The sequence below is a fragment of the Bombina bombina genome, chromosome 4 (assembly GCF_027579735.1).
Source record: "Bombina bombina isolate aBomBom1 chromosome 4, aBomBom1.pri, whole genome shotgun sequence".
Classification (NCBI taxonomy): domain Eukaryota; kingdom Metazoa; phylum Chordata; class Amphibia; order Anura; family Bombinatoridae; genus Bombina; species Bombina bombina.
In genome coordinates this window covers 233,983,457-233,995,545 of record NC_069502.1, presented here as the reverse complement: position 1 = coordinate 233,995,545, position 12,089 = coordinate 233,983,457, and the positions used below count along the sequence as shown (strand labels likewise).

Below are 12,089 nucleotides of genomic sequence, written 5' to 3'. Positions count from 1 at the left end.
AGAAACTTTAAAGCACAAACCACGTCCAATATTGTGTAATAGACGTTCCTTCTTTGAGGAAGGATTAGGATACAAGCATGGAACAACTATCTCTTGAGTGATGTTCTTGTTAGATACCACCTTAGGAAAAAACCCAGGTTGGTACGCAGGACTACCTTATCCGTACGAAGGACCAGATAAGGAGAATCACATTGTAACACAGATAACTTGGAGACTCTACGAGTCGAGGAAATAGCTACCCAAAAGGAACTTTCCGAGATAAAGATTGATATCTATGGAACAAAAAAAGGTTCAAACGGAACTTCTTGAAGAGCCTTAAGAACCAGGTTTAAGCTCCATGGTGGAGCAACAGTTTTAAACACAGGCTTGGATCTAACCAAAGCCTGACCAAATGCCTGAACGTCTAGAATACCTGCCAGACGCTGGTGCAAAAAAATAGACAGAGTAAAAATCTGTCCCTTTTAAGGAATTAGCTGACAACCCTTTTCTCAAAAACATCTTGGAGAAAAGATAATATCCTGGGAATCCAGGCTTTACTCCATGAGTAACCCTTGGATTCATAACAATCAGATATTTACACCATATCTATGTTCAATTTTCCTAGAGACAGGCTTTCATGTCTGAATTAAGGTATCAATGACTGACTCGGAGAAGCCATGCTTTGATAACATCAAGCGTTCAGTCTCCAGGAAGTCCATCTCAGATTGATTCTATTTAGATGGTTGAAAGGACCCTGAGGTAGAGGGACCTGTCTCAGAAGCAGACACCGTGATGGAAAGGATGACATGTCCACCAGATCTGCATACCAGGTCCTGCGTGGCTACGCAGGCGCTGTCAAAAACACCAAAGCCCTCTCCTGCTTGGTCTTGACCTCCGAAGGAAATCCCACTCCCCTGGAAGAAAAGTCTGACGACTTAGAAAATCCACCTCCCAGTTCTCAACACCTGGGATATGGATAGCTGATAGACAAGAGTGAGTCTCTGTCCAGTGAATTATTGTAAGACTTCTAACATCACTAGGGAACTTCTGTTCCCCCTTGATGGCTGATGTAAGCCACAGTCGTGTATATTGTCCGACTGAGTATGATGTACCTCAGAGTTGCTAACTGAGGCCAAGTCTGAAGAGCATGGAATATCACTCCCAGAATATTTATTAGAAGGAGGGTCTCCTCCTAAGTCCACTATCCCTGAGCCTTCAGGGAGTTCCAGACTGCATCCCAACCTAAAAGGCTGGCATCCATTGTAACAATTGTCCCATCTGACCTGCGGAAGGTCATACCCTTGGACAGATGGACCTGACATAGTCACCAGAGAAGAGAATCTCTGGTCTCTTGGTCCAGGTTCAACAGGGGGACAAATCTGTGTAATCCCCGTTCCTCTGACTGAGCATGCATAGTTGCAGCGGTCTGAAATGTAGACGTGCAAACGGTACTATGTCCCTTGCCGCTACCTATTAAGCCGATTTCATTCATGTACTGAGCCACCGAAGGGCGCGGATGGGATGAAAAACACGGCAGAAATTTAGAAACTTTGACAACCTGGACTCCGTCAGGTAAATTTTCATTTCTACAGAATCTATCAGAGTCCCTAGGAGGGAAACCCTTGAGATTGGGGATAGAGAACTCTTTCCTTGTTCACTTTCCACCCATGTGATCTCAGAAATGCCAGTACTACGTCCGTATGAGACTTGGCAATTTGGATGTTTGACGCCTGTATCAGGATGTCGTCTAACTAAGGGGCCACTTCTATGCCCCACAGCCTAAGGACCGCCAAAGCGACCCCAGAACCTCCATAAAGATTCTTGGGGCTGTAGATATCCCAAAGGAAAGAGCTACAAACTGGTAATGCCTGTCTAGAAAGGCAAACCTGAAAAACGAAGGTGATCTTTATGCATCACAATGTGAGGATAAGCATCCTTCAAATCCATTGTAGTCCTCTATTGACTCTCCTGGATCATAGTTAAGATGGTACGAATAGTTTCCATCTTAAATGACGGAATTCTGAGGAATTTGTTTAAGATCTTTAGATCCAAAATAGGTCTGAAGGTTCCCTCACCTTGGGAACCACAAACAGATTTGAGTAAAAACTCTGTCCCTGTTCCTCTCTTGGAACTGGATGGATCTCGTACACAATGTAAGAATGCCTCCTTCTTTATCTGGTTTGCAGATAATTGTGAAAGGCGAAATCTCCCCTTTTTTTTTGGGGGGGGGGGGGGGAATCTTTGAAATCCAGAAGATATCTCTGGGATATAAATTCCAATGCCTAGGGATCCTGGGCATCTCTTGCCCACGCCCGGGCGAAGAATGAAAGTCTGCCCCCTATAGGATCCGTTCCTTCATGCTGCCTTAGAGGCAGCAGCAGGCTCCTTGGCCTGCTTATCTTTGTTCCAGGTCCAATTGTCTCCAGACCGCCTTGGACTGAGCAAAAATTCCCTCTTGTTTTGCCTTAGAGGAAGTGGATGCCACACCTGCCCTGAAGTTTTAAAAGGCACGAAAATTAGACCTTTTTTGGCCCTTGATTCCTATCCTGAGGAAGGGCATGACCTTTTCCTCCAGTGATATAAGCAATAATCTCCTTCAAACCAGGCCCGAATAGGGTCTGCCCCTTGAAGGGAAGTTAAGTAGCTTATTTATTAAAGTCACGACAGCTGACCATGATATAAGCCATAGCGCTCTGCGCGCCAGTATAGTAAAAAACAGAATTCTTAGCCGTTAGTCTAGTCAAATGAACAAAGGCATCAGAAAACAAAGGAATTGGCTAGCATAAGCTTGTCAAATATATTCATCCAAAGGAGTCGCTAACTGTAAAGCCTCATCAAGAGACTCAACCCAGAACGCCGCAGCAGCAGTGACAGAAGCAATGTATGCAAGGGGCTGCAGGATAAAACCCTGTTGAATAAACATTTTTTATCCATTGGATCTAAAAAGCACAACTGTCCTCGCCAGAGGTAGTGGTACGCTTAGCTAGAGTAGAAACTCTTCTCTCCACCTTAGGAACTGTCTGCCAGAAGTCCCGTGTGGTGGTAACTATTAGAAAACATTCTTCTAAAAAATAGGAGGGGAAGAGAACGGCACACCTGGTCTATCCCATTCCTTATTAAAAAAAAAAAAATTTTTTTAGTAAACCTCTTTAGGTATTGGAAAAACATCAGTACACACCGGCACTGCATATTATTTATCCAGTCTACACAATTTCTCTGGCCCTGCGATTGTACACATTCATTCAGAGCAGCCAAAGCCTCCCTGAGCAACAAGTGGAGGTTCTCAAGCATAAATTTTAAATGTAGAAATATCAGAATCAGGTTAAATCATCTTCCCTGAGTCAAAAACAATTACCCACAGACTAAGCATATTGTGAGGTAGTATCATACATGGTTCTTAAAGCGTCTGTATGCTCTGTATCTACCCCCAGAGCTATCTGCTTTCCTTTAATTTCAGGTAGTCTGACTAATACTGCTGCCAGAGTATTATTCACCACCTTTGCCATGTCTTGTAAAATAAACGCTATGGACGCCCTTGATGTACTTGGCGCCATTTGAGCGTGAGTCCCTGAAGCGGGAGTCGAAGGGTCTGACACGTGGGGAGAGTTAATCGGCATAACTTTCCCCTCAACAGAATCCCCTGGTAAAATAAACGCTATGGGTGCCCTTGATGTACTTGGCGCCATTTGAGCGTGAGTCCCTAAAGCGGGAGTCAAAAGGTCTGACACGTGGGGAGAGTTAGTCGGCATAACTACCCCCACGACAGAATCCTCTGGTGATAAACAATAAAGATCATTTTTTGTCTTTAAAAACATTAACATGAAATCAGTACATCTGGTACACATTCTAAGATGGGGTTCCACCATGGCTTTAAAACATAATGAACACAGAGCTTCCTCTATGTCAGACATGTTAGAACAGACTAATAATGAGACTAATAAGCTTGGAAAACACTTTAAATCAAGTTAACAAGCAAATATATAAAACGTTACTGTGCCTTTAAGAGAAACAAATTTTGTCAAAATTTGAAAAACAGTGAAAAAAGGCAGTAAAACAAACAAAATTTTTACAGTACATGTAATAAGGTAACAGAGCATTGCACCCACTTGCAAATGGATGATTAACCCCTTAATGCAAAAAAACAGATAAAAAAAACGACATAGACGTTTTTAAAAACAGACACAACAAAACTGCCACAGCAGAGCTGTGGATTACCTTCCCTATAAACGATTTTGGAAGTCTTTTTAGCCCTTTAGAAATGTCCTGTAGTATTCATGGGACTGCTGAGGGAATCTGGATAATTCATTTTGTAATTTTAACTGCGCAAAAAAAGCGCTAAATTAGGCCCCTCCCACTCATATTACAACAGTGGGAAGCTTCAGTTAACTGTTTCTATGCAAAATTTAAGCCAGCCATGTGGAAAAAACTTAGGCCCCAATAAGTTTTATCACCAAACATATGTTAAAAACGATTAAACATGCCAGCAAACGTTTTAAAACACATTTTTACAAGAGTATGTATCTCTATTAATAAGCCTGATACCAGTCGCTTTTACTGCATTTAAAGTGATGGTAAACTCTGTATCTAGTGAAGTTAATATTGTTATTTTAACATTTGATTCAGTTTACACACTCCAAATCATGTTATCTTATCTATGTAAAAACACTTACAAATCTTTATGTAATAGCTCCGTCTAATGCCGTCTTCATCCTTCCTCCTGTGATGTCACATAGATAGTTTATAATATTGAACCAATAGGTAAGCCTGTCGCCAGACAGGCTTACATCTATGCAACCCAATTCACGCAAGCGCAGTATTGCATTCCTCGCAGCATACGGTCAACCAATCAGTAGCCTCAAAAAGCGATGATGAATTTGCGCATTCCTGTTTATTCAGCGCATGCGCTCTGGCTCTTATTTACTTTTTATAACAACATAAGATATAATTTGTGATAAAATCAAGTATTTATACATTTACTTATATTTATTACATAAAGAAGTGTGCTCGTTTAAGAAGGGACCGACCGCTCGCAATATCTATCCACTACAAGTGACTGGTATACGTAATCCTCTCTAATGCGCATGCGTCTAAATTCACAAAATCGGGAGCGCGCAAATTGGCTAAGATGTAAAGAGGGTGGAGAATAGGTAAGACTTCAGTGTATTAGTGAAAGTAAATTAGAGGGGAGGAGCGAGGCAGCGCAACAACGGATTTATTAAAAACTAAAAATTAGGTAATAATGCATAAACAATTTGAAAATGGATATTGCGTTTTTATATTGTTAGTAATAAATAATCTAATTATGCAACTTAGCAATAGCGGAGTTTACCATCACTTTAAGGCTATACCAACATTACAGTGTTATCACCAATGTACGTTAAAAAACGATTAAACATGCCAGCAAACGTTTTAAAACACATTTTTATAAGAGTATGTATCTCTATTAATAAGCCTGATACCAGTCGCTATCGCTGCATTTAAGGCTTTACTTACATTACTTCGGTATCAGCAGTATTTTCTTAGTCAATTCCATTCCTAGAAAAATATTTTACTGCACATACCTTATCTGCAGGAAAACCTGCACGCCATTCCCCCTCTGAAGTACCTCACTCCTCAGAATGTGTGAGAACAGCAAATGGATCTTAGTTACGTCTGCTAAGATCATAGAAAAACGCAGGCAGATTCTTCTTCCAAATACTGCCTGAGAAAAACAGCACACTCCGGTGCCATTTAAAAATAACAAACTTTTGATTGAAGAATAAACTAAGTATAAATCACCACAGACTCTCACGACCTATCTATGTTGAGGCTTGCAAGAGAATGACTGAATATGGCAGTTAGGGGAGGAGCTATATAGCAGCTTTGCTGTGGGTGGACTCTTGCAACTTCCTGTTGGGAAGGAGAATATATTCCATAAGTAATGGATGATCTGTGGACTGGATACACTTAACAAGAGAAATAGATCTATTGGCTTCTCATCTAAACGAGAAACTTCCCAGGTACCTGTCCAGTGATCTACAAGCGGAAGCAATGGATGAGTTGACACTTCCTTGGTGTTACCAACCTGCTTATATTTTCCCGCCTCTAGTTCTTCTTCCAAGAGTGATATCCAAAATCATCATGGAACAGTCGTTTGTATTGCTGGTAGCTCCAGCATGGCCTCACAGGTTTTAATATGCAGAGCTTGTTCAGATGTCCAGTTGCCAACCTTGGCCTCTTCAATTAAGGTTGCATCTTCTGTCTCAAGGTTTGATTTTCCATCAGGATTTCAAATCATTAAATTTGAAGGTAGGGAAATTGAACGGCTAGTGCTTAGTCATAGAGGTTTCTCTAACTCAGTGATTAATACTATGTTACAGGCTCGTAAATCTGTTTCTAGAAAGATTTTTCATGGTGTTCTCATAGATTCGCTTGGCATTGTTTTAGAATTTTACAGGTTCTTCAGGATGGTTTGGATAAGGTTTTGTCTGCAAGTTCCTTGAAGGGACGAATCTATGCTCTGTCTTATTTCACAGAAAGATTGCTAAAGCTTCCTGATATTCACTGTTTTGTACAGGCTTTGGTTTGTATCAAGCCTGTCATTAAATCATTCTCTCCTCCTTGGAGTCTTAATTTGGTTTTAAAGACTTTAGAGGCGCCTCCATTTGAGCCTATGCATTCTTTGAACATTAAACTACTTTCTTGGAAAGTGTTGTTCCTTCTGGCCATCTCTTCTGCTAGAAGAATATCTGAATTATCTGCTCTTTCTTGTGAATCTGCTTTTCTGATTTTTCTTCAGGATAATGTGGTTTTGCGGATTTCTTTTGAATTCTTACCTAAAGTTGTGTATTCTAACAACATTAATAGAGAAATTGTTGTCCTTTCCTTGTGTCCTAATCCTAAGAATTCTTTGGATAAATCCTTACATTCTTTGGATGTGGTAAGAGTTTTGAAATATGTTGAAGCTACTAAAGATTTCAGGAAGACTTCTAGTCTATTTGTTATCTTTTCTGGTTCTAGGTAAGATCTTCTTTGCATACATTTACTAAATTCTACCGTTTTGATGTATTCGCTTCTTCGGAAGCAGTTATTGGTAGAAAAGTTCTTCAGGCAGCTGCTTTCAGTTTGATTCTTCTGCTTATGTTTTAAGTTTTTTCTTTTTCATTTAATGAGAATTAAGTTATATTTTGGGTTGTGGATTATTTTTTTCAGCGAAAAATGGCTGTTTTTATTTTTTAATCCCTCCCTCTCTAGTGACTTGCGTGGAGTTCCACATCTTGGGTATTGCTATCCCATACGTCACTAGCTCATGGACTCTTGCCAATTACATGAAAGAAAACAATTTATGTAAGAACTTACCTGATAAATTAATTTCTTTCATTTTGACAAGAGTCCATGAGGCCCTCCCTTTTTGTGGTGGTTATGATTTTTTGTATAAAGCACAATTATTTCCAAATTCCTTTGTTGATGCTTTTTACTCCTTTCTTTATCACCCCACTTCTTGGCTATTCGTTAAACTGAATTGTGGGTGTGGTGAGGGGTGTATTTATAGGCATTTTGAGGTTTGGGAAACTTTGCCCCTACTGGTAGGATTGTATATCCCATACGTCACTAGCTCATGGACTCTTGCCAATATGAAAGAAATGAATTTATCAGGTAAGTTCTTACATAAATTATGTTTTCTGCAGACGATGCATTTTCTGCGATATCTTAGATCATAGCATGTTCTGCCTTGGGTGTCCTTTAATATGGAAATTTTGCCCAATTACAAAGGTATCTCTACGTAGTACACTACTGCTATTTTTATAAGATATATAGAAAACATTAAAACTAGAATATAAACAGTGGGCTAGATCTCAGGTAGCTTTTATGTTGCAAAGTCTTTATTTACTTATTCAATTATGGGGGCAAAGCAACAATGTTAATCCATTAGCATGCATGAATTTACTGCCTTACCAGCTTTTCCCAAGTTCTGTTAACCAGGTAGGTATATTCCCGGTCATGATGACCAGAGGATCCTGCAGCTGCCTGTTAGCCTTTGCAGTCAGCTTGCTGTTGATAAATTCAGCTGTGGGAATGATCTCCTTGCAGATAGCATTCTGAAAAGGAATAAAACGGGTGTTAATCTTTGTATGACTAAATTGTTAAAGGGACAGTAAACACCTTGTAATTACAAGACATTTCTGTTTTGATACTGTAGAATATCAGCCAAGTCTTAAAGTTTGTAAAACAAATTAAAATCCTTTTTTCTGCAATGATTTTTCAATTGCCAAACTCCACCCATCATTTGTATATTTTGGAGGAACCAATCCGGGCTTTAGTCAGCAGAATACCAGGCTAGAAGTAGTCATAAAAGATAAAAGCATTTATTTGCAGTTATCAGTTAAATCAAATTAGGGACAGATATGTAGCAGAGTTGGTCTACAAAAAAGTCAGCAGGGTGCTTTTCATATACTGAGAATTAGAAGTTTTTCAATTTTCATAACTAAATTACAAGAAGGGGACAAAATTAATAATGAAAATATAATGCAAAGTTGTTTCCTTATATATAACTAAAGTTTTTAAATACAAGTCTCAAGGTGTTGACTGTCCATTTAACTATTTCGGTTTTACCTATCTTTAAGCAACTAGAAGTTTTAGTTTTAATTATAAAAAAAAAAAAAAAGTTGATGTATTTAAAAAGGGACATTGTAGTGCAAAAATGAAATGTAATGTAAACATTACTGAAACTGCAAGTACGTGTTTCAGTCTAATCAGCAGTGGCAATCCTACAGCTTGGTTGTGCGATACCCACTGCTGATTGGACACGGCTAATGAGCCACTCTCAGGGGCTCTCGAGTGGTTCTTTAAAGGAAAATGAAACCCAAATTATTTCTCTTTCATGATTTAGGTAGAACATACAATTTTAAACAACTTTCCTGTTTACTTCTATAATCACATTTGTTTCATTCTCTTGGTATCATTTGTTGAAGTAGCAGCAATGCACTACTGGTATCTAACTGAACACATGGGTGAGCCAATGACAAATGGTATATATATATATGCAGCCACCTAGGTTCTTTGCTGCTACTGAGCTTATCAAGATACATCTTTCAGCAAAGGGAAGGAAGCAAATTAAATAGAACTAATTTGGAAAGTTGTTTAAAATTGTATGTTCTGTCTAAATAATGATATGTCTATTTATGACTTTACTGTCCCTTTTAAATATGTGAAGGATTAAACTCAGACTTGCAGGGCTGAATGTTCTATAACAAATTAGAGCATGTCATTTTTGTACTACAAAGTCCCTTTAAAACAGAATACTTAAGATCGAATAAGAAATATTTAACCTGCATACCATATTATCTAGATGGTATGCAAACTAAAACACTCCCCAAACAAAACTGGGGGATTAAATACTCCAGATTTTGGGGCCATTATAAATAAATAATTAAATCACCCAAAATGTCAATATATAAATATGGACAATTTCAATTTGCAGGAGGATCAGCCTAAGAACAAGAGGGACAAAAGCTAGTGCCATATACAGTGGAAAGGACTTACATCGTACAAGTAATACCAGTATCTGCTGATGGCATGGAGAACCCGCAGAAGGATCACCACATCCAAGGAAGGATCATCAAAAGTGATGTTTTCAGGCGGTGTTGAGATGAGGTATGTTTCTAAAGGATTAATGACTTTGGGGCAAATCCCATCTGCTCAAAAAACAAAACAAAACAATTTGACCACTTTATTTACATTTCTACAATAAGGGTACAACCTAAACAATTCTGTAATGAGTTGCACACATTTATTATTACTGAAATATATTATTAGATTGTATTTTTGTTACCTTCCCCCTGCCTCCAGAGCTGTGCTACAGTGATGAAATTTCAGCAATACATTTAAAAAGTGTTTTGGGTTAAGACAAACTGTTCTAACATTTTAGAGAAATGTATTTACATAAATTTTTCTATTTCTGACAACTGTTCCTATCATAAACCAACACATTTTAAAAATAAGGTAGCCTTCTTAAAAGTCACCTGCCATTACTGTATAGACAAAACAAATGACATCCCATCTCTCTCACTGGCTTTAGTAGATTTGTTCCGCTTATTCAGAACTATACAATAATTTCTTCAATTATTTACAGTCATATATAACGTACTCTTATTACACAGAACATGCAGAAAATCAGGCAGAAGTCGTTTGGGTGTTTTTACTTCTATATCCTCTTTCACATAAATAAAACTGGGCATCTGGGGGGGGCTTTAAAGGTCACCAATTTCAGCATAAACAAGAAGATTTTTTCTGCAAGTATAAATCTGGTTTCTCTCACACATTTGTAGGGACATTTATAGTATAAAAGTAGCAAAAGCAAATCCCATACAGTAGGTATGGGGGTGGAGGGAACAAATACCCCTACTTATGTTGGTAGCAGCACAAGTTTAACAAACTGCATACAACTGCATAGACGTAAGCAAACACATTGCAAACATATGCAAGTGGCTGCTTTACACAATAAATCCTCCAAAATGTAATACTGCTAGGCTGGACCATAAGGAACAGAAGAATGAGATTGCACTTTTAAAAAAGACATGGATTTCTTTCTGATCTCTTAAGATGTAAAGATGAAACCAGCCAGCCATGGAAGCTTTAATGGTACTTGAATAACAAAACGTTTAAATAATCTTTCAAATTAAGTTCAATAACCATATAGAAAGATCTGACCAGATCAGGTCTATTGCACACCGTGTGCTATCCAGCAGGCAGAGAAGCCTCCTAACTTGGTAGGGAACAAGCAACACATAATGTGAATGAACTACCTTTAGAAGGATCAACAGTTGTTTCAGCTGCTTAATAATTGGAATAAATTCTCAAAGGTATCCTTAAAGGGACATAATACGCATATGCTAAATCACTTGAAACTGATGCAGTGTAACTGTAAAAAGCTGACATGTAAAAAAGGAAGATATTTTACCTCACAATCTCCTCAGCTCAGCAGAGTAAGTTCTGTGTAAAAAGTTATACTCAGCTGTTGCTCAGCTGCAGGTAAAAAATAAACAAAAAGCATTAGCAGTGCTGAGGTCATGAACTCTTTTACCGTGATCTCATGAGATTTGACTTAACTCATGAGATTTCATTGTAAACTTCCTTACACTGAATAGGGAAATAACATGAGTGCACAAGGCTCATCCCTTCGGCTGTCCCGGGACAGACAAACTGATATGCTGCTTAGAAATCCTTTACAATGGGATGTGGCTACTGAGGAACTTTTGAGGTAAAATATCTTTCTTTTTTACATAGAGATGTTCAGGTGATATTTTCTAGTCAGCTTTTTACAGCTATACTGCATCACTTTCAAGTGTTTAAACATTTGGGTATTATGTCCCTTTAACTCTTTCAGCACTTAGCCTTTTCACATGTTGTGCTGAATAAATTTTAGACTTTTGCACTAACTGCATATAAACCTTAGTTTCAGTGCTTTTTCTGACTTAAAAGGACATTATACACATATCATTTTTCTTTGCATAAATTTTTGTTGATGATCTATTTATATAGCCCATAAAGTTTTTTTTTTTAAATATAGTTTTGCTTATTTTTAAATGACATTGCTCTAATTTTCATACTCCTAACCAAGACCCAAAGTTTTATGAGAATACCGTCAGCTACCTACTCCAGCTTGCTCCTGTTTGTGTAAAGAGTCTTTTGATATGCAAAAGAAGGGGGAGGGGTGTGTGTGTCTTATTTGCCACTTGCAGTGGGCTTTCCAACTACCTTTTCAACAGAGCTAAACTGAGAGCTTCTAAGTAAGTTTTTAAACAGTTTTATACTGGAGTTTTATATCAGTATCTGTGGATCTTATTATTTATAGTAGTGTCTATTATATGCAGTTATATGAAAACGAGTGTATACTGTCCCTTTAACTACATAAATCATGTTTTTTTCAGCAGACCAATCACTTTTAGTAAATAAACAAATATTGGAAAAGGCTGAGAATAAAATCCAAAAAAGGGAAATTTGTCATGTTCTAGATTTGGGAATTTGTACATGTATATAGAATTCCAAAACTCATACTTCTTTAATTACTAAAAAAATAAAAAGAATTCAGAACAATAAAACAAAAAGGGAACAGCGCACCTCTGATTCAT

General features: G+C 38.1%; 1 protein-coding gene across 9 annotated transcripts in view; it reads right to left on the bottom strand.

The window, feature by feature from the left end:
• The window catches only part of TRIP12 (thyroid hormone receptor interactor 12), a 1,052,161-nt gene that overhangs the window by 208,167 nt on the left and 831,905 nt on the right, over nt 1-12,089 (bottom strand). For all 9 annotated transcript variants that reach the window (XM_053709826.1, XM_053709829.1, XM_053709830.1 and 6 more), the window contains 2 exons: nt 9,502-9,653; nt 7,915-8,057 (listed from right to left, as the gene is read on the bottom strand). In XM_053709826.1, the coding sequence (XP_053565801.1) occupies nt 7,915-8,057; nt 9,502-9,653 (295 nt within the window). The remainder of the gene's footprint in view (nt 1-7,914; nt 8,058-9,501; nt 9,654-12,089) is intronic.